At 34.4% G+C, this 23,477-nt stretch overlaps 1 protein-coding gene across 8 annotated transcripts in view; it reads right to left on the bottom strand.

The window, feature by feature from the left end:
• The window catches only part of tnrc6c1 (trinucleotide repeat containing adaptor 6C1), a 77,157-nt gene that overhangs the window by 47,588 nt on the left and 6,092 nt on the right, over positions 1 to 23,477 (bottom strand). For all 8 annotated transcript variants that reach the window (XM_073944712.1, XM_073944711.1, XM_073944709.1 and 5 more), the window contains exons 2-3: positions 18,632 to 18,734; positions 15,127 to 15,148 (exon numbers count right to left, since the gene is read on the bottom strand). In XM_073944712.1, coding sequence (XP_073800813.1) covers positions 15,127 to 15,148; positions 18,632 to 18,694 — 85 coding nt within the window. In that variant the 5' untranslated portion in view covers positions 18,695 to 18,734. The remainder of the gene's footprint in view (positions 1 to 15,126; positions 15,149 to 18,631; positions 18,735 to 23,477) is intronic.

Raw genomic sequence — 23,477 nt, forward strand, 5'->3', positions numbered from 1 at the left:
TGCTTTATTATATATCTAATATTTATTAAAATATATTTTGAAGTTACTTAAATGAAAAAGCAGTTAGCAGTTGTACAGTGTAGCTAGTACATTATGAGAATGTATATCCTACTTTAAACTCTTTAAATTAGCTTTATCTTAAAGTCACTTTCTCAACATTGCGTCATAACAAAGGGGCATTAAATTCCACTTGGGAATCTGCTATCTCTGGACTGAGGCCACTTCTTAAACCAAAGCAATTTGCACAAGCCTCTAATCTGGGATAAAGCGCCACTAACAGCTAAACACAGAGGAACTCCGCAGTAACCCATCACGCCTGACACCCGAGGCTGGAATCAGTCCAAGCCCAGACCTTTAAGATCACAGGAATGAGCAGGAACCAGAATTGGGTTCACCTGAAATGTTACCCTTCACCAAACGGCTTGACATTCATACTGGAGCGTTATGAAGACAATTATATTTCAATTATAAACCATTCTGGGAAATTCATTTCATTCTTCATCCTAATATTACTGCTGTGCTGGGGGTTTACATTGAAAGGGATTGACCACACTTGAAAACACACATTCAAGAACAGCGTGTTCAGAAGCGTCCTTTTAAGAGAGATTGAGCTAGTGTGAATAAATACACAAACGGCTGGCAAAAGACAAGATGGCGGTAGGCTGCACTGCCTGAGGGAGGCTATAAATACTGACCCAGTCAGAAAACGTCTCTGTCTCTCCACACACACACACACACACACCAGGCTCCAATGGTTCAAACACACATACAAACAAACACACACACAAACTCTGAATTAGAAAACCACCAAAGCCTCTTTCGCCCATATGAGAAATTCAACAACAGCAGCATGTTTTACACCGTGTCCCAAGCAGGCACAACAGGAAAAAACAACAGCAACACGAGAAAATGTTCTCCTCCTGGTTGACCTGTATGTGACAAGACAAGTTTGTGTATCAAATATTGGGTAGCCATTTCCAAAGTAAAATCTCATTGGTCTAAAACACTGGATTTCAATTGGATTCGTGACAATGAATATATATGAAAAGATGGTAAGTAGGTAACATAAGGTATCTACACTGTAGAATGCAACCTGACTTTGATTTATTTAAAAGCTGACTTTGTGAAGAAACTCTTGCTTATTGCAGAGTGAGCCATCTTGCATCTCATCACCTTGTTTTATTTAGCCCATTACAGTTCATTTGACTCTAAGGTAATTAATTTCATTTTATTTAATCTAATTTATTTACATGTAATTTATTAAAATATGTGATTCTGTTGAAAGTGTGATACCGTGTTTTTATTTAATAAAGTTTGTTGAACTTTGTTAGTCACTTGGCTTTGATATGACGGCAGTTTGACTATTTAAAATATATCATATATTTACTAAATAAAATATTTATACAGTACATTTTCTTTACCGCAATCTCAAACTTCTATAACTTTCTTCATCCTTTCATTTTATTTTAAATGCTTCCAATAATGTGTTAATTAAAATTCAAAAAGCTAGGATTGGAGCGACTATAGAAAAATGGGTCAGCAGTGCTTCCCACACATAGGCTTTAGCAAGCCGTCCGGGTATATTAAACGCCACCCAAGTATATTTGATGACATTTGTATTTTATTTTTATCCCTTTTTGTATCCGCCCAATAGCCAAACATACATAATCAATTAACTAGGGGAAAATCCCCTTTCGTCCTACACTTTTCCTACTTTTCGTGTGTGTGCACAAGAACTACCACCATTCCCACAGACAATCTCTGACACCCACAGAAAAGCACCATTTTGGGCCTGTCCGGATTTTCTAAATCTCCTAAAATGTTCAGGATTTGGCTTTTGGTTTCGCTTTCTAAGTGGTTGTTAATTGTTTGTGTTTTTGCATTACATTTTTAGTTAAAGCCTGATTTACTTTAGCTTGGATCCGCAGCTGACAGTGCGTGCATAGTCGCAAGACCAAGAGAAACATTTTATAATTAATTCTTTAATCTAAATGACCTCAAATAGACAAAATGACATCTAAATAGTTAATTCATTTGCCTTATTTAAATAATCAACACTTTTTATTCTTGTAGTTATTATACTTTTTAGAGATTTTTATTTCATAGATGTTTTTATTCTTTGTCATTTATTTCTTATTTGCTGTATATATTTTTTTAATTTCATGATGCTGTTACGTTATGTATTTTATACATATCTAACATGCTTTGGCAACACTGTACAAAATGTCATCAACAGATTTTACCTGCCAGTGGGTGCACATGGCTGCTGAATAGAATAAAAGTAAAACAAATAGTGGATTTCTTTTTTTTATTTCAACTGTCTTTTATTTTAAAAATAAATAAATAGATAAAACTTTACCACATTGAAAAGAAACAGTCTATAATAAATACAAATATTGTTAAAAAAAAGCACTTTTTTTATCGCATGTGTATAACCATGTGTCATGAGTAAAAGATGTGTTTCAATCCGGCTGTCACCGCAAGAATATTTCAAACCTGTAGGAATCACTGGGTCCTGTTTAAAACAGTGCAGTTAAAAGTCAATGACTATAGTTTAATGAATGAATCCTGCATGCCAAACAATTACTCATGATATGTAGTTATGATGTACTGCTTGTGACATTGTTTACTTTATGGTGATTATATTGAAATATGTTGATGGATGTAAATGCATTTTTATCTCCCTCATCTTATTAAATGAGCAGATGGCAACAATAAAGGACAGACATTCATTCATTTATTTCCCTTTGGCTTAGTCCTCAGTGATTTCAATATAAAAGTCCACGATTATTTAAACATTGAGGTGCTACAAAAAAAAAAAAAAAAAAAAAAAAATATATATATATATATATATATATATATATATATATATATATATATATATATATATATATATATATATATATATATATATAAATATTATAGTTAATATTGCAGGTTTTGTCTGGGCTGAAATGGCTCAGATAAGTAAATCATCATTTTAATATTACTATAATAGTGATACTATTATGAGTGTTTGAGATACAGATTTTACTGTATATTCACAATGTTTGAAGCAGAGATATTTTAATGCCTTGTATGAGAACTGCATTTTGATAAATTAAATAGTTTTGCTTTTAAATGATGCTATCAGGTACAGTAAATCATGCATTTATACTCACAATAATGCATACAACAAAGGCTCAAAGAAAAGAAAACAAGAAGGCATCCGCGTATTGACGAAGGATTTGCATCACAATTTGTGGAATGCTGTAAAAAATTGTCACCTGTGAAAAAGCAGACAAGCAATTGAGCCACAGTCCTCGATTCCCTATGCAAATCAACAGTGCTTCTTTTAACAACCTGCTGCTCCTCAGAAAAACACAGACTCTCTTGCACCGCATTTACATTAAGGAGTTTTTTAATGAAATTCAAACTGTGCCCGCTGTTACAAAAAAGACATTTTGATGATGACAATAGTTGGCACAACACACAGGACTTGCTTGGCACACAGAGGGGTTTTCATGATTTGAATGCTTAAGAAAGCATTTACACAATCGCACGTGTCTCTTAGGAAGACAAAGATGTTTAAAAGGACAATTACAGTTGCTTTTAGATTTACATCTAATAAAACTTTATATTTGTGGGTTTAGTGGTAAAGGGCTAGTTATAATTCCATACAGAATCAACAGTGAAATCCTAGGTAAAATTCCCCATAAAGCTACTGTGCTATTACTGACTTTGAGGACAAGTAAAGCCTCAAGATTAGGCTGCAATTTACTATATCTAACATAGTGTTGCCGTAATTAACCAGTTGAGTAAATGCTTAATCATCTGTTATTATCTGTGTGTTCCATCATTAGAATTAAGAGAAACAATCTTTTTACAACAATCTATTCTGAGATGATGCTAAAATATAAAGCAGCACCCCTATACAAGACACAGATGATTCAAAGTGTTTATGTTTAGGAACAAGCATTTTAAAAACCAATAAATCACCCAAAAATTCTTCAGTCATTATCATTTACCTTCAATCTGTAGGACTTCCTTTCTTCTTATAAAAAATATATATAGTTCAATTGTTTTCGGCTATACAATGACAGTCAATGGAAGCCAGAAACAACACTTTATCATATTGACTTTCCATTAGACAAACTAAAAAATAAACAAGTGTATTGTGTGTTCCAAGGCATACATTAGAAAAGCGAAAATGATTTGAGTAAGTAGATATCGAATTAACTAAATGGTCCTATTTCTCTGCAAGGTTCTTTAAAAGCGACCATTCACCTTTAATGTGCCTTAAATAAGTCTGTTGGACGTCTAATATATGTCTAAACACAGACGTGTTTTGAATGTCTTAACTAAAACAATGAAACTAGAAAGTCACCTACGAATAACCCAAAACTAGACTAGTCATAAAATAGACAGGAATGAATGACTAAATGAGTCTGTCTAATCTGTGTCTATAATGACTAGTCTAGCGTTAGGCTATTTTAGGACGTCTATTAGATTTTCACTGACAGCCCAAAGCTTTGTTTTTTAAGATGTCTATTAAACAATTTTAAACACAAAATTGCTCTGTGGGATCCATTTAAATGAGGGAATACTGAAATCTCAAAAATTGCATGACAACTCACAATTATAAATCTCTAATTAGCAACAAAATCTTGCATGAGCTGCCAAAAAATATTATACCTAAGACTGGGCAATCATTCACAATGAATCACAATTATCAAAACTGCAATTGTCATGCACACCTTGTCAGGGAACCATGATGTGATCTATAGTAAAATCTCCCAGATAATCCCCATAGCGTTTCTTTATAAACTGAACTGCCTAAATTAACTGCTTTTATTAATTCATTGTGACCAACAATTACACAACTGTGGAATCATCTCACAGAGGGACTTAATTCAGGAGTTTAGTATCACTATACTAGTTCATTGAGAAACCACAATAACTGCTGTCATAATCACAGAACAATTACCTTAATGCCATAATCGTCTGATTAAACTGACTTCAATATGCTGGAGGTTGACTAGAACCAGCTTTACTGACAAAATGCACATAAAAAATTGTTTTTGAATTGCTCTCAGAGATGGGAAATTAATAATTATGTTACCAACCAAAATAAACATATAATAGTTACATCAAATTCTTTGATTGTGAGTCACGTTTTGAGAGCATACTCTTATATTTAAGTCATATTTAACTTTTACAATTTAAACGACCAGTTTCAATTATGCAAATCCACAACATTGTTTTAGCTGTAGAACCCTGTTAATGGGAAGCACTACTTTATTTATAGGCTCTACGTTAATCGCCAAGCAATGTTTTTAGTAACTACACAGTGAATTTCTAAAAAGACGGGGGAAAAAGCATTCAATAAGCATGCTCCACTAGGCCATGAGTCATCCCTCTGGCTGCTGCCCTGCATGCACACAGTGGGCAGCGGCTGCCCTCTCAGATGAGCTGTCTGGGTAAAGACTTGTGGAGCAGCAGCCTGTGCTCTGCTCTTACAGCGGATGCCAAGGTCTCAGGGGATCAAACTCCTCTTACGAACTGAGAAACTCAAGGACGAACAGACAGACTGAGTCATTAGCAGTAATTAACGATGCCCTAACTTGGCAAATATGGCATCGGAAGGTGCTGTAATGAGCAAGTCCTTAAAGTAGAGCAGGTGTTAACTGACAAACAACTCGTGTGAGCCGTTCAGCCTGATGTAGGCCTGCTGGGTAATGGACCCTTCTCGAACTACCCCCAACTGCCATATCCAGCAGAATAAAGGCCCATTCACACTGAGAAAAATAACTATATTAGTGTCCATACAAATGGACCATAACATTCTGTTTGGTATAAGCACAGGCTGTTGTTATGCTGTCTGCCGCTTTAAATCTCTCTAGATTTAGTTCAACTTCTGATCATGCACCTTTGATGTTTAATTAGAGGAAAATATGTCTAATGTTAAATTCAGAGAAAATATACACTTGTGATTCAGGATGTGTTGTTTTCTTGCTTGTTTGACTTTAACAAAATCTTAAAAATTTGAAGACATGAACAATGTAAACCCTAGCCCATGCAGCAATTAAAACTAGTAACAGTACACAAAACTACATTTTTACAAATACTGATCAAAAATTGTAGAAGCTGAACAGGATCTAGAAATCACTCTTGTGAACTATACCTTGCCCATAAAACAGTATTGATTTTTATTGACAACAATAGAAAAAATATGTTTGATATCCCATAGAAGTTTCACTTTGGTTTCATTGAAGGCATGTGCTACGAGTGACAGAAGACAACAAACACAAACATGCGTAAATAGTGCTGTCTTTGCCTGTGATAGAGATATTGTAAATAAAATAAAGAACTAAATAATAGTTGATTGTAAAATTTCAATTAAAAAACAGAACAATTTAGACAATTAGATTATGCATGGGAACAGGTGGGTTGCTAGGGTCGAAAGGGATAAGGGGCTTAAGGCTGATTTATACTTCTGCGTCAAACACCGACGTATGCTACGGCGCTGACGCATAGCCCTTCGCTGTGGCCGTCGGCGTCACTGACGTGCACCTCTCAAAAATTGTAATTATACGTCGCAACGACACGTAGCGCAAGCTCTGTGATTGGTCGGCTTGGTAGCGCTGATGAGTCTGGGCGGGACCGAGAGCCGAGCAAATGGCGCGAGCTGGACGCGAGCCCAATGGAGCGATTGTTTACAAGTGTGGAGTCCCGTGAAGGAGCTCCTGATGGAAAGTTTTGTTTTGTGTTATAGTTAAAGTTGTTGCACGTCCGCCGGTTCCTGCCTCAAAATGAGCGAGTTTGAGCCACTTGTACAACCAGGAAGTGTTCAGGAAAAGCAAAACAGAAGTGACACAGAGGAACATTTACACCTCACTGCCAACTAGCGTTTCGGAAGTGTTAATGCAGACCAACAGAGACAGCACGCAGAAGTATAAATGCACAGCTGCGCGCGTTGCCTGCGCCAGTCACTTGACGCAGAAGTATAAACCAGGCTTTAGGCCTAAAGAATTCATCAAATCTATTCACCAAATGTCACCAAAACACCTTTTATACTGTGAAAACAAATATTAAGCTTCATCAGTAGTTAGAACTATTCAGTTTCAAAAAAGAACCTGTATTATTATCTCATCAGCTTAAGCTTCTCAAAATAATGAATGAATAACGACAGTGCAGTGGCGAGACTTTTTAAAAATTTGCCGTGTGACAACAGTCCCACTCCCCCTTGCTGGTAGAAACAGGTACTGTTGAACAGCTGACTATGTAAATACCCGACACATAAGCTGCGTTAAGTGGAATGCATGTGATGGACGTGGTAATTTAAGCACTTGGATAACAAAATAAATGTTATACAACCTGTTTTTAAGTGCAACATATTCCAAAAGATCAGGGGGTTTTGACAATACATCAGAGGCTTGAGCCCTCAAAGCCTGCACACTAACAAAGCCACAGCTTGAGAATGAGCGCTATAACTACTTCACTCAAAGATTGTACCTTTTATCAAATCTTCTTTCTAATAAAGTATTTCTTTGTAAATCCTGCTTTTGTAAAAAGCACAGTTTATATAAAATATGATATTGTGTAGTCCCATAATGTGCGTGTATCAGCTGCTACCAATATGCAAGATAAGCTAATGAAATCTTGCTGAATGTGATTGTGCAGTATTGCATTTGAATTCCGTGACTGCACAAGCTCTTATGTAAATAAACAGAGCCATAGAACTGAGTGAACATTTTACAGGGTAACATATCCTCACCATGTAACACCATCTGCAGAAGCAAGTTTAAATGTAAAGAATTTATTAGCTTGAAACTATTTAAATGGTTAACTGATGTAAAGTAGAAACGTGCTGCTTGAAGGCCGTTTTGCACAAAGTACCAACCCCTGGCAAAAAGTATGGAGTCATCAGTTAGAACTGCAAAGTGCAAAGCGATTACAAATAATTCATATAATTTTAATCTCAGATTTTTCATATTTTTCCCTCTTTTTGATCTGTAACAGTTGTAATTAACTACAGTTTTTTTTTTTTAAGAGTTTCATTCAGTCAGAAGAGGTTGGATTGTTGAATGAAAATTGATTTTGTGGTTTGTGCTTATTTTCCTAAACATTCAAATCTTTGAATGAACAGCTTCCAAAAGTGGTGATTCCATACGTTTGGTAATCGAATGGAAATTGAATCGTAATCGCGATTTGAAATGTTGAGATTAGCTAATCGCAAGGGGCTTCAAGATGAAATATGTTTGTATTACTTAATTTCCCCAGCCCAGAGCAAATAAACGCCGTCTATTCGTAATAGTCTTATAGACAATTGAGTAGGCAAATTTGAGTGGTAAGTGTCTTTTTAAAAAGTCAACTGAAAGTATAGTCAGTGACACTCAATCTAGTAGCAAAGTACAATTTCAGAGTTGTTTCAGCCATGTTAGTTTTCTGAGTGTTCTGTATTTTTATAATTATTTTTTGTTTGTATAATAAGCTACACTATCTCCCTAATTTGAGTGCAACTTGTTTAGAGAAAGGTCATTTTATGTGTTTACTGTTTGCTCTAGTGAAAAAGGAGTGCTTCATTTCTGAATATTTAAAACAAATTTGAATAAATGTTAGTGTAAGTTAATATCTTTTCAGTTTCTTTTTTTTCACTCACTGCATTTTAACAGTAAGAAGCTACCATACAGATTATTGAGCTAAAGCTCGACTACAAAATGAAATCCCAAATTCTCTTTCAAAAAAATAAAAAATAAATAAATAAACAAACAAATCAATAAATTATAAATTGCAATTTGATATTTTCCGTGAATCGCACAGCCCTATTATGTGGCTAGATAGCAAATACTTATATGCATATCCAGAACAATATTTATGCTTATTCAGACACCCAGCTTCATTCTTCACTAAAAATTAAAACTAAATACAAAACACTCAAGAAAGAAAGAAAAATACAATGATTGAAAAAAAACAAAAAAAAAAACTCCCTGCAATGTAATAAGAAAAGTCTTGGTATAAGAAATACACAGTTAATTGGCTATAGATGTGCTGTCATCGCTTGACACTATGGTAAGTGAATCTAAATCACAAGTTTAAACTGAGTAGGTTAGTCAGAACAAAAAAGCTGGACTGAAACAATAGCAGAAACAATTGAGAAATCCCATTTAGCAAATTACAATAAGAAGCAAGTCTGATCAGTCCGTCAGATTTTCTGTATATGAGTTTATAAATGAGCAAAGTATTGTTAAAGAAAATAAGCTAGAAAGTGAAAGAGAAAGAAACGGACAGAAAAATGCAGAGGTGAGAGGGGGATGGTAGTTTTTTTGGAAATGTTTTGAGGTTCTCTGTGGCCAAAACCAAGAGACTTGAGCTGACAGGAAACTCAAGCAGGTTTCCACTCTTTCTTTCACACGGTCGCTCCCTGCCTTTAGTGACACAGACACCTACTGCGGCTTTCCATCAAACTCTTTTTCCTCATTCTCATTCCACAAAAACACTGTCGGTTTGGCGAAAGCACTTCCATGTGAATTTCTCCGGGTTCTGTGTGTGTGTGTGCCCCTGTGTGGGGCCTCCTGGGCCTCTCTTGAAAAAAAAAAAAAAAAGTCTCTCAGTCCTCAACCATACTGCTTCCTCCAGGAGTCTCTCCAGAGCTTCACGCCTCACAGCTCACCTTCACCTCTCTCAATTATACACACGCTCTTATGTTGACATCATGCTGAATATAAAATGTTCATCCAACACTCAAGAGAACCTAACTACACTTTTTACAGCAGAGAGGCACAGCCAGCGAGTAATTTGAAGTGAATGTTTGTGGTCAGAATGGTCAACTAGTTGGCAATAAGTGAGGTCAATTACTTCTTTTCATTCTGTGTAACTTTAATATTTTAGTGAAGGTTCCTTAAAAGTCTCAACTTTTTAGAAAACGTTTTAAAGACATATATTCTGCTGAGAACTTACTTGCTCTTACAAATGGAAATCCTTACCAAAAACTCTGCATCTACAAAATCTAAATTACACTGGAAATGATTTGAAGCCTGCCCACAGTTGAAGGATTTTTATCACATGATTTTAACAATTAATAATGTCTAATAATTTGTAATAATTAATAATATTTATTTATTAATAATAAAAGAAAATTTTTATATATAAAAAAAGGATGAATCAGCATTTTTGAAGAGTACCTTAAACAAATGACTTGACAAATAGATTGTTCATGGTGGCTTGTAGCCATCTACAGGAATAACAATAAAGTTGCAAGCACCTTCATTTCAACATAGACTGTAAAAGATATGGATGTAGTATTCGTGACGTCACCTATAGGTTTCTGAAGAGCGCAAATAAAGCTTGTTCAGGCATCAACGCGCCAAAAAGGCCAAAGAGGCTACTTGAATGGTTTATGAACACAATTAATTGCACACAGCATGCAATATCACCTGATAATTGAAGGAAATAATTCCAAAAGGCAATGGACTCTGTAAAGCCACATAAAACAAAAAAAAAAATACGATGTATATGCCGAGTTTAGTGGTTAATCAGCCGGAATCAGTTAAGGTGACATATCTAGCTGTCACTCAAGGGGCCACGCCCTTAATTATGCAGACTTATTATAACTTAATATAAACAAATCGATTGCATTATATATAAAAAAATAATTACACAGTTGTCATGAAGGATAATATTAGCTATATACACCAAAATCATTTTTTGCACCATGTTTTTTTTTTTTTTTTTTTGCTGTAAAGTTGGCCATTTTAACAGTGGGGTCAATAGAAATCTGCTCGATTATGGAGACAGGACTAGTGGAATTTTGATGAATTGAAGTTTCAGTTACTTCTGTATATGCTTCACGAGGGAGAGCAGGATGTTGCCGCTTGCATTTGAAGCATCAAGTTGCTTTGATTGCTAGTGCAGAGCCATTGATATCAACTGATCGGTGACAATCTATAGTATTTATAATACAGAAATAATAATTCTGGTTAAAAAGACAAAAGACCGAAGCTGTTTCACAGCAACACAGCTTTCTTCCTTGGCCAAACACTGTTTTTACTAATGTGATCATCCAATGTGTAATAAGCCAATCATGGCCATTCAGAATTAAGATCACATGGGTATTTAAATCAAGACTGCAATTTCACTGATTAATCATATGTGGCTTTATCATCGCTGCATTTATTTGTGTGTTGCACATTTGTCACTATGAAAAAGGTGTGACAAACACAGACTCTATCTTGGGTTAAGGATTCAGAAGGCATAAAAAGGTCAATATCGATCCAGGAGGATTCTGCTACACTATCACCACCGACAAATCCTTTTCTATAAACAAGCGGTCCATCTCACTCTTCTTTAGGCAGAAGAAATCTAATCCACATATCGAGCCACCCAGAAGTCGGTCAGCCAAATTCAAGACGATCTAACAGACAGAAGGAACAGACATATCCTTATCAGCAGCAGATAATGTGTGTCCTTAGCGTGGCCCAAGAGGGGATAAAGAAAGATGTGAAACAAAGCAAAAGCAGATTAGATCTAATTAGCAGAACTCGGCGAATGCCTCTAGTGCACTCGGATTAAAGAAAGAGAGATCCTCAGCATTGACTCATGCAGTGATACAAAGATTCGGGGGATGAAAGTGTGAGAAAAGGACAGAGACGACTCAATTCTCTGGAGCATTTTGCAATGGAAGGTCCCAGTGAGCGTTAAACTAGCATTTCCTCCTGCGTTAATTCTGATGTTTGAGAGTTCCAGCATTAGCAGATGCTCTAATGAGATTTATGACTGTCTATCCCCTCGCATGACATAAGCCCCTCTCCCATCTGCCCCACAACAGCCCTGAAAAAGCCCTTTCTGACAGCTAAAATTTACTGCCTCATCTCAGACCTCTCTCAATGAAGGTGCCGCGAGCTGTCCTATATGTGAGGAGTCCCGAAACAAACACGTCAGTGCTGCACACCTTCCTTCCTCTACTGTACCTTCCTGTTATTTATATAGAGTCTAAATCTACTCCGGAACACTGATTTAGCCAAGATCTATTACTGGTCAGACTGCCTTTGAAAGAACTGAAGAGTATAGTAGGGAACGTTTAGTAAAATGGTAATGCTTGTTAATGCGTCTCCAAAGTACTGGCTACCCTGCAAACAGCATTCATGTGCCAATTTAATTGTTTTGAACTAAAAAAAAAAATAAATAAATAAAAAAATAAAAAATATATATATATATATATATATATATATATATATATATATATATATATATATATATATATATATATATATATATATATATATATATATAGTATAATATTTGTACTTTTTTAAAGCATGATTGTCTACAAAATTTGCTTAATAAATTAACATTTAAAATGATAACTGTTTTATTTGTTAACAAAAAACAAATAAAAACATATATTTAAAAATATAACCTCTCTATCTTTTTCCATGTGGATATTACACATTTTATTTTACTATAGTTTAACTATTTAACTTTAATTTATACTGAAGAAAGTGCAAAAATAAAACAAACCATATGATATTATATTTACAAACATAAAATGGAGTAAAATTATATGAAATATGCAAAAACAAGAAGTAATCTCTCATTTTAAAGTCTCTAATTTAGGTCAAATAATTCATTTAAATACTGCATACCTTGAGTTTTAAAAGCAATGTTACTAAGACGGAATTATCTTGATGTACACTGTAAAAGATACAGTGTTCCACACAATTCATTCTTGTTGTCCCAACACAAATCGATTAAGGCACCGTTTATACTTATCAGGGCTCAACAATAAGGACTGCGCGATGGCCCAGGGAAAGCATGTGAGATGCTTGGGACAGTAGACAGGATTGTTACTGGCCCGATCGGGGCACTGTTGCCTTGTCACTAAAGTTCAATTTACCTGTGACTATTTGTCATTTGTGTGCAAATACGGTCTTAGAATCGAGAAACAGTTTGTGTTTTCAAGCCCTCAAACGCTATCTTCTCGGTTCCCCTTATCTGATTGGATCTTGTGAGCACGTTATTTTTTTTCATATCAACCAGTACAGCGAAGAGACAGCAACATGGCGACAACATTAAAAGATGATCCTAAAGGAAAACATTTATTTCTAACGTCTTGGAAGCTGACATTGACGAGTGTACACCACGACTAAAAAAATGAAGTGATGTTTTGTTCAGTTTGCCATCAGTTTGGCAGGTCAGCCATCTTTTGTTTCAAAACACTTTGAATTTTGCTCATTATACATTAATTAACATCTTTTAAATATTTAAATTCTAGATTTACAAAAATTGACACCTTTTTTTAATTTGTGGCTAAGAAATAGCTATTCACTTTTTTTTTTTTTTTTGGTGGGGCCAGTAAAAATTTTGACAGGGCAAGTAAAAATCGGAACCACTGGTCCAATTGGGCCAGTAGAAAAAATCCTTAGCGTTGAACCCTGCTAATACATTTTTGTTTTAAAACGCATATGTTTTGCTACAGTTACGCCTTCTGTCCACACTACCCCAAAGCTTACAAGCACCGAAAACTGAGCTTTTTGAAAATGCTGAAGAGGCCGTTTTCATTTTAAAACACTGCTGCTCCGTGTTAGTGTGGATGGGGGAAAACTGAGACATCTGAAAAGGAAGGCGTAAGTGCAGACATTCACCTATCAGATTAGGGCTTTTTTCTCAATATTAAGTAGCCTACACATAGTTCAGTCTTGCATCCTATCTTTAAGTTCAGACTTCGCAAGTTTGATATTGAAAACAAACTCCAGAGGGCACGTCAGGTAAATCTTTAAAGGGAACAGTGTAGCTACTTTATAACATCATTCATATCACCCTGTCTGCATTGTTTCACTATCTTTACAATATAATTAAAACATGAAGGAACTAACATTGTAACTAACACAAGAAACTGCCTATTTTTATTTTGTTATTAACTTAACAGACACTAAAAATGTTAAGGCATTGTGTATTTATATATTACTACATATTTATATGACCGTCATCTTTTACGCATTTTTATAACAAAACAGAGCCTATAACATAACTGCTTCCTTTTCATTTTCAGTGAAAAATATGAACCATACCCTCTCTTTTGCTGAATATCAGTTTTTATACATAATTAATATATTAACTTATCTTTGTGCTTAGCCAAAACGTGTTATCTGAGAAAATGTAATAGATTTAAAAGACCAAAGAGTCATTAGAAATAGACAAAATGAATTAAATATCACATTTAACAACTATAGTGATGAAATCCATCAGAAGATCTTTGGTGGACTGTCCGACCTGCGCTGCTCTCTTCTGGGGAGGTGCCTGCAGAGCACCTGATGACTGCCTGGAGCTCAGATGGTATAATGTGGACGGAGAGCTGTTCAGAAACGCTGGGTGAAACGCCAATGTGGACACGGAGTGTTTTCCTTCTAAAACGCCGTTTCAAAACTAAAACGTATTAGTGTAAACTTGGCCTAAGTTAACAACAAATTGAAGTGGATTGAACAAAAAAAATTTAGTTTTACCAAAAAAAAAAAAAACAAGAACCACAAGCTGTTATTTCAGCTCACTTTAAATAAGAAGTTTGAACAAACAACACAATCATATTAACCCTATTAGCAGACAAATCGATCTATCGCAAAAAACTAAACAAAAGGACTAAAGGCCAAAAGTATCCATCATTGAAGAAACAACAAATTGAATTTCAGAGTCTTAACAAATTTCCATAATAAATAAAGACTAAAGAGTGAACAAATTATATGTAGTGTTTCATACTAAATGCCTTATTTGCAAATAATTCATTAAACAAGTAATCCTGAGGCCAGTTACAACTTCTCAATAGCATTCAAATGTTTGAAAGCACAAATATTTGAATAATCCTTCAGCAATTTCCACACGGGGTCAGTTTGTCTCTGTTGTGCTGTCTTGTACCAGTCATTCAATTTGCCCACATAAATAACTCATCAGCATCTGATCAAATGCACTGCATTCGAACATGAAACTGCAATTATATCAAATGATATAATACTTGTATTAAGTCGGACTTTTCATCTCTTTTTTGGTACTCTCACATGATAAAGAAGCAACTTAAGTGACGTTTAAGATGTGGAACATTTTCACTTAAAAGGTAAAGCTTCATGCCTTAAAGATGCACAGAGAATCATAACTGACCTTTGGTTTTCTGTTCAGCAGCCTGTAAAGAAAAAAGAAAAAGTAAATTCAGAGGTGAACAATTTCACGTTATGCGTATAAATGCTTTATAACGTCAACGACAACCAAACTGGAACAACAAAAACCACTTGTGGACAGCATATCTCTGAATATATTAGATTATTATAATACATATCTGCTTCATGTTCAAAATTATTCCACACAGAGATGCTGTGAAACCAAATAGTAGCAGTGCTCTTGTACTTTCATAAAGTGTGTTTTCAGATCATTAAATTAAGGAAAACTGTTTAGATTACTTAAAGAACTACTTAAAATGTGATAAGATTAAAGTAACACTCTCTTTATTAAACACTCAATTCCAAGAGCACAACACCTATGGTCAAAAGCGTAAAATTTAACACAGATGGAACCAAGGGTGAAGATTTGATTTTGGTGGGGACGAAATTTCTTTGGGGTGTTTATATGAGCACAATTAAAATGCACAGGGAAAGCCTTTTTGTATATGAAGAAATTAATTTTATGTAACTTGATTTGGGGATGGTTTAGTTAAATTTCAATTTTTGCAGGAAATATTCATAAAATGTGAAGACAACTATCATACCATCTAAGCCTATTCTATGAATTCAAAAATAACAAACTAAAAACATAAGAGGTGTAACGGATCGCATTCAGACCATGTTACACTGTTTAGCATAGTGTTGTTGCGATACCAATAATTAATCTTTAGATGCTATACCAGCTGAAGTATCACGACGATACCAAGTAGTATTGCGATACTGTAATTCCTAGCTCAAATTATAAAGACAATTGTCAGAAATACTATATTTTGTTATAATATAGGCATACTTGAATATAATTAATAATTTCCTTAAGGCCAAACAGTATTATTTGCATCTCACTTGCAACTAAAATGTATACATGACCAATAAAAATACATTAAAATAAAGATACAAATTATACCAAATAAAATTTCTACAACCTTTTTACATTTTTCCAACAAAATTAGGCTATATGAAGTGGTCAAAAATTCAATGTTTCAATGTTTCCTTTTGCTATTTTGGCTATTTCCTTTATTTTGTTTTATCAGGTAACAATCCAAAGTAATTCAAAATTTAACTTTGTTGAGTGGTTCTTTTAAAGAGATTGTTGCGGTTGTTGTACTAAATCATATTAACAGGAACAGAAATGAACCGATTCAAATGTGCTTTTGAACTGAAGCAATAGGCTAACATAAAAGGTGAAAATTCGACACAGTTTTGCAAACTTAAAGGGTTTTACAGACTATTAAAATAAAATGGTTGATTGTTGCACAATTATGTGAACATTTTAGTGACTTGGAACAATCTGCAAAACACAGTTGCAGTTCAAAGACTTAATTTCTCTACATGCTTTTAAAAAGACTATTAAAGATTGAGAAGTTGAAACACAGGTTTGTAGATGTTTTGAATAGTTTGTCAGTGTGATTCATGTTAACTAAATTGTTTTTTGTTTGTTGTCTGTTGGACTCATGTGACTTGTGTACTGTCCTATCTTGGCCAGGATGCTCTTGTAAAAGAGATTTTTAACCTCAATGTGTCCTGGTAAAATAAAGGTTATAATAATAATTATAACTTTTCCACATGCAACATTATCTATTGTAGATAACCCATTAACGAAGATACTACCGTTTACAAACTACAGTGGCATCGCCAGTATTTTGGAGCCATAGTATCCCAATACTACCATAGTACTGGTAAACTATGCAACCCTATTTGGCATGCAAGTGACTTGCAGGCCATGGATTAATATCTTTTTTTAAACTTGTAGATTTATTTCTTGTAGACATCTTGGCTTTGCTATAAAATATAGCCTAATAATGATGACGGAAGAAGTTATGGTGATTTAAATTTTTTCTTAAGTTATCAAAAGTGTTTTCTGTCACTACTCGTTTAGCCTGCATTAACACATTCCATGTAAAGATGCACAATTAATCACTAAAAGTTCAGGATCTTAATACAAACACCTATGTAACAAATAGTATTAATGGTCATGATTTGCATACTGTGTGCTTGTTAATTCTTCAAATCTGTTATTAAATCATTAATTGAAAATAAGGCCCGAAAAATTATGTGTTGTCGTACAAGATTATGTTAAATCGATACATTTAGCATTATCAGCACGATCATTGTTGACAGAACTGAATATATTCATTTATTTATTCAGCTGGTTATTTCCTGATTTCTAAAATTAATTAATCTTCTCCCCTTATTGCTGATCCGAAAAAAGGTCTGATCCATCAGATTTGTGATCCATTACTCCACTAGAAACATAATAAATATTTATAAGGGAAAAAGTACAAATATAGATTCAAACTTATACCATTAGTTGGGTTCAGAGTGAATGTTTTGGAAGAAAAGAAATAGCATTTTTTACTTACTCATCATCCGTCAATATGAAATATCAAATAAACAGTAGCTGTTCATCACACTCTTATGCACTGCACTGCTAATCCATATTTTCTTTTAAAAATAAGCATACATTTGCCAAGTGTACTTCACACACTGCAATCATTGCCTGCTTTTTCTACATCCTCTAAAAACAAGTGTTTCATGTGAAAGAAAGCAAAATTCACATCTCAGACCTCAGAATGCATCTGAACAGAACCAGACATTTTTTAGGCATGCATGGGACAATAACCGTTTTCAAGGTCAACCGCGCTTTGGAAAAGTCAAGGTTTTATAAAGGCCAACATTTGCTGTTATACCATTCCAACGGTATATACAAGTTTGTTTTTTTAGGGGGGTTTATGAGTTTTTTACCACTATTTTGTTATGTTTGTTAGGTGAACAGTATCTCCGGCAGAAAAGAAACCTCCACATCAAAAGCTAGAGTCACAAAATATTTTAAATGTTTCTTATAATACAATATATTGTGTTCAGTGGGGGAAATAGTTGTTGTTTTTTACACAGACTATTAAAAAATAAATAAATAAATAAATAAATAAATAAATAAATAAATAATATATATATATATATATATATATATATATATATATATATATATATATATATATATATATATATATATATATATATATATATATATATATATATCTCATAGAGAAGTAATTACAATACCGTGAAACTGTGATATTTTTATCCAAGGTTATCATAGTCAGAATCTTTCCAAATATATTCTAAGTTATATGTAGTGTCAAGACCTGCTAATAATCTGCATTCAAAACCACAATTGCCTGATTTAAAAAATAAATAAATAACAAAAATCATGGCAAAACATTACTTTTAGCTAATTTACTGACTTGATAGCTTCACAATGACATACAACACTCCACAGGCAGACACTAAACAGGTTGTCTCCAGCTTGGTACCTGCGGTTTATACTGGTAAAGATGTCTCGGAAGCTTATGACAGACTCAGTAAGGTGTCTGTTAAGCGGCTTTTATACGGTGGACGCCAGCAAACAATTTTATGTGGAAGCTTATGGATCAAAGGAAAGAAAAGTATACCTTTTTCTGAGCAGCTTCCTTCTTTTTCTTTTCTTCTTGCTTTTTCTTTTTCTTTTCTTCCATCAAATGGTTCTCCTCTTGTGTGATGTGTTTTGTCCCGAGGCTGAGAAAAGAATATCAGCTGTTAGTTACATTGGTTCCTTTAAAGTTTAAACAAACATACATATATACTGTTGACAGAGCAACTCCAAAACCCATAGTCATTCATTCAATATAAGCTTCAATTTTTATTACATTCAAATAAGATGTAATTGATTAAATAACTGGTTCATTAATGACTGATTAATATCTATTGAGCCATACTACCTGGCTGGAAATTAATTATCAAGAAATAACTAAAATGACACACGATAATCAAGACCAGATTTCTACAATACCAGTTTTGTAGTGTTTTTAAAAGAAGTCTTCTATATTCACAAAGGCTGCATTTATGAAATAATACAAGGGCAATGATATTTTATTTATTTATTTTTTTTTTTAAATAAAAATCAATATTAAATTGCAATATTTCTGTGATTATTTGCATTCTTATACGCAAATTTTAACACTGAATTAAAAAGTAGTGTTGTGTATTGCTCACTGTTATTTTAAACATTTTGGTATGAACAAAAGTGCAACGATACTTTAAACAACTGAGGTGTTTTATAGTATTCCCTTTAACAGATAAAACATATTTTTACTCTAAAATATTCATGCAACCTAATTAAATATAAAACCAATTTTTTGCCACTACCAGGGATTAGACCTGCACAATATTGGAAAAATCTAGCATTACAATATTTTTTTTTATTTTGTGATATAAATTGCAATATGAATACAATTTCACCAGATATCTTAATATCTCTATTTGCAAAGAAGTTATCATGTTAGATCGATTGGGATGATTCTGCAGTGGCAGTGTATCTACAAAAAAAATCTATAACCTATTTAAACAATCTATAAACTTTTGGGGTCCTCCGACACATTTTTCGATATGGTCTGTGTTATTTGCAGTGCAGTTCTGTATTTGCATGTGTTGTATTCTCATGGATAACTATTTATAAATACAATCAAGAAAAGATACAGTTGAAAAATTGTTTTATCGTTTACAGAGTCTAACGTAATTCCAGTAACTGAATGATAAAATCTAAATAATTCAGTAAATTCAATTCTTGTTAAAGTAACAAATGGTACAATTGAATGCCTTTAATGTCATTACACAATCACAGGCATAAAAAACACATGCAAATGATGAATTATAATAGAAACTTAACATTGCATATCCTGCGATGGGACTATTGAGAAGGATCACATTGTGATATCAATGCTGAAATGCTGAAAGCCAGCTGAATTCAGTGATAATAAGATCAGATTAGATTCAACTTTATTGTCATTACACATGTACACGTACAAGGCAACGAAATACAGTTTAGGTCTAACCAGCAGTGCAATAGCAGCAAGTGCAGGATACAGGTATAAGTTGTGAATTCGGTGTTTATCACATCAATAGTTCTCAGTTCCTGTCCTCCCACCACACTGTTCTCAGATAACCATTTCAATAGTTGAGAGGTTATTGCCTCAATTGTGTCTTCTACCCATTGACATGAGATAAAATAATTGTCAGCATTTATTCATTAATGGATTAACATACTAATAATAATGCATTAATTTGTCCAGCCATAAAAAATGCAAATGATTTCATTTTAATACATTTAAATGTATGTCTGACAATTTTCAAGCTAAATTTTCAGCAGTCATAAGTTGAGTGTGACATGACTGATCATGTGCAATACACTTATTATTATGAATTTTAAAGCACTTTTCTTTAATTATGCTCCTAGAGTTGTTTGATAAGTAGAAAGTTTTAAGAACCATAATTTACTCTAAAGTAGAAATATGTATTTTAAATGTCTAAAGTTTTTTGATCCATTTAAGACATCCTTACTGAATAGTAAAATTTGAACACTAAAAAAAACAAACTATATATCATATGCATGACGATGAAGAAAGGAAACTCGTGTAATCAACCTAGTGTGGCTTTTCAGACTAAAACAAAGTCTGCTTTCCCACCAATAACAGAGACAGAGCAACAAAAGCTAAAACACATGAACAGAGGACATGCTCTCCCCTACTAGACTAAACAATGCAAAAGATACAGTGTCCAATCACTGATTTCAACTATAGGCTTGCAAACATTCAGCAAAACGGAACCAAGTTAAACGTTCTGGTCCCATCTGTGAGCAAAGTTCAGTGATCTAAGAGTTGGCCTGGATGTCTGTGCTAAATAAACATACACTAGAAAAGAATGTTAACAAGAAATTCATAGGGGGAAAAAAGATGTGCTGGAAATTCAGAGGAACCCTCTTTTTTGAGGAATGAAAACACTGACTTTGAACTTTGTTCCTAGTATGCCACCTGTTTTCAGTCAACTCTGCCTGTGTGGATGAATCAGAGATAAACAAATCTGACGTGAACCAGATGCACCAAAGCTAGTTTGATGGAAGCCATGTTGAGAAATCATTAATTGCTATTTTAAACTAAGGATGCACAATGCATTATTACCATACTGATGGTCAGCTGATATCGACTGATACATACATACATACCATTCATATGTTTAATATCTGAAAGTCTCTTATTTTGCATGTATTTGCTTGAAAACAAAATCAAGATCATTATGTGAATAATTTTTAAAGTTCAATGTTTTTCTCATTTTAATAAATTAATTTGTTTTCAATTCATTTTAAAATGATATTTGGAATTTATAAATGTTATAAATGTATACCTGTTGCATTGTTGTCAATATTATTCATATATTGACTTGTTGTGTGTGTAAATATTTGTGATGATCTGTTATCCCTTTAATTGCCTGCTCTACCCAATGGTTTAACATATTTTGACTGTTTTAAATAATGACGGTTAAAGTCATTTAAAGAATAATGGTTTACTTTGTTGCTTGCTTTGTTTACCAACTAATAGGATTTGCATTGTAAACATTAAAGAAAATTTACAAACATGTTACTTTTTGTTTAACATTTAAGGTTTTTAGTTACAATATACCCCCAATAATTCCACATAAACCCACAGATTTTTATAATATTCTGTGCAGAAATAGCAAAAAACATCAGCAGATTCTGTCTGGCCTTAGTTATTGGCAATTAGCTTAAATACAATATATCACCAGTTTCTTAAACATCTCATTTCATATGAACCAGTGTGTGAATAACCTTTGATGATCAAGGGAAGAATAAATATGTTACAATACACATCCCACAACATAACAATCTTCACTCCTATAGTCTTACAAATATATCTGTATTTATAAATGACTTGGTCCAAGTCTCAGTCAGTGTGACGTATAGCGTAGGAAACAGCGGTAGGTGGAGGAAGGGAGCAAGCTGAAGAGCAAGGGAGATGCGCTGGTGGAGATGGTGGGGGGGAGGGAGAGGGGCAAGACGCTCACTGGGCACAGAGCCAAAATATGTCAGCCCCGCAAGACAAACAAGAGAGCCGAGAGCCCTGGGGAACCTGCTGGCTATAGCAACAGCAGCCTACCGAGCAAGAAATCTGCAGCCCCTCCATCCGACACAACCACGCGTTAGAAACCCATAACTTCCGAGCCATTTGAGAAGAACAGACGTGACATGCCAGTAAACCCCTGGATAACACGAAAATCTCCTTTAGTCACCCAGCCTCTCTCAACAAATAACAGACAAAAGACGTGGCAGGAGAGCCTTTAGAGTCTGATTTTATTTCTGCAGGCGACTACACAGTGCGCTGCGAAATCCTGTTTTATGAGTTCCAGACGTAAGGCAGGCACCTTTTTTAATATATCTGAAGGAACCTTCCTACCAGACTCTAAGAGCCAATGAACAACAGCAAAAGGTGATTTTTATATGTTGGGTTCATGGCGGGGGAACTGGCAGCTAAAAATAGCTTTTTGGCGGATTGACTCGCTGTCATAGCAGTCTGATGACTTTCATCTTCCTGCAAAGTCACTAATGAAAGCACTTTCACAAGCTCTGCTGACAATTTATTGCCCTAATAGATCACACAAATGCCTTCCATAAAGACCCCTGTCATTATACTCAAATCACGTTGGTCTTTCAGCAATCGCACATTTGTCTCAATAAAATGCAAAACATCCAACAGTTCAGCACGCTAATGGACTTAGCATAAGAGGAAACTCATGTAAGGGGGGGCTAAATTGAGAGTGATCAGTTTTGAGGTTATTAGTGATGCATCAAGGGAGAAAAAGTTGTCAAGTGAATTTTAGCGAGATTAGAAGAAACCCTGTAATCAGCAGCGGCTTTTAACTTTTAACTTTCAACTATATGCTGGACCTGTGAGAGGTTAAAAGGAAAGGTCACCAAAAAACACTCACATCTATGACATTTTATGGAACACACACACACACACACACACACACACACACACAGAAAAAAAGATATTTTAGCATATTTTCTTTTTGAAGACTAAATGAAAGCAAGAGGGGTCCAAACTGAAACTGTCCTTTTACAGCTGAAAGAGACCACAGAGGTGGCAATGAAATGTTTACAACATATTCTCTGACCATCTGATGCATAAAGTACACAAAACGGCTGTACAATAATACTTGACATTAATATACAATAGGGCTGGGCTGATAAACAATATTGAATCGCGATAACATTTATGCGAAGAACAAAAACAGGTTCTGGACTTTTTACTATATGCTGATCTAAGGGTGCTTTCACACCTGCCTTATTTAGTTTGATTGAATCGCACTAGAGTTCATTTCCCCTTTTGGTACGGTTCGTTTGGGCAGGTGAGAATGCAGCAATCGTACTCGAGTGCGCACCAAAAGCGGACCAAATAAGCGTACCGA

Source organism: Danio rerio, chromosome 3 (assembly GCF_049306965.1).
Source record: "Danio rerio strain Tuebingen ecotype United States chromosome 3, GRCz12tu, whole genome shotgun sequence".
Lineage (NCBI taxonomy): Eukaryota > Metazoa > Chordata > Actinopteri > Cypriniformes > Danionidae > Danio > Danio rerio.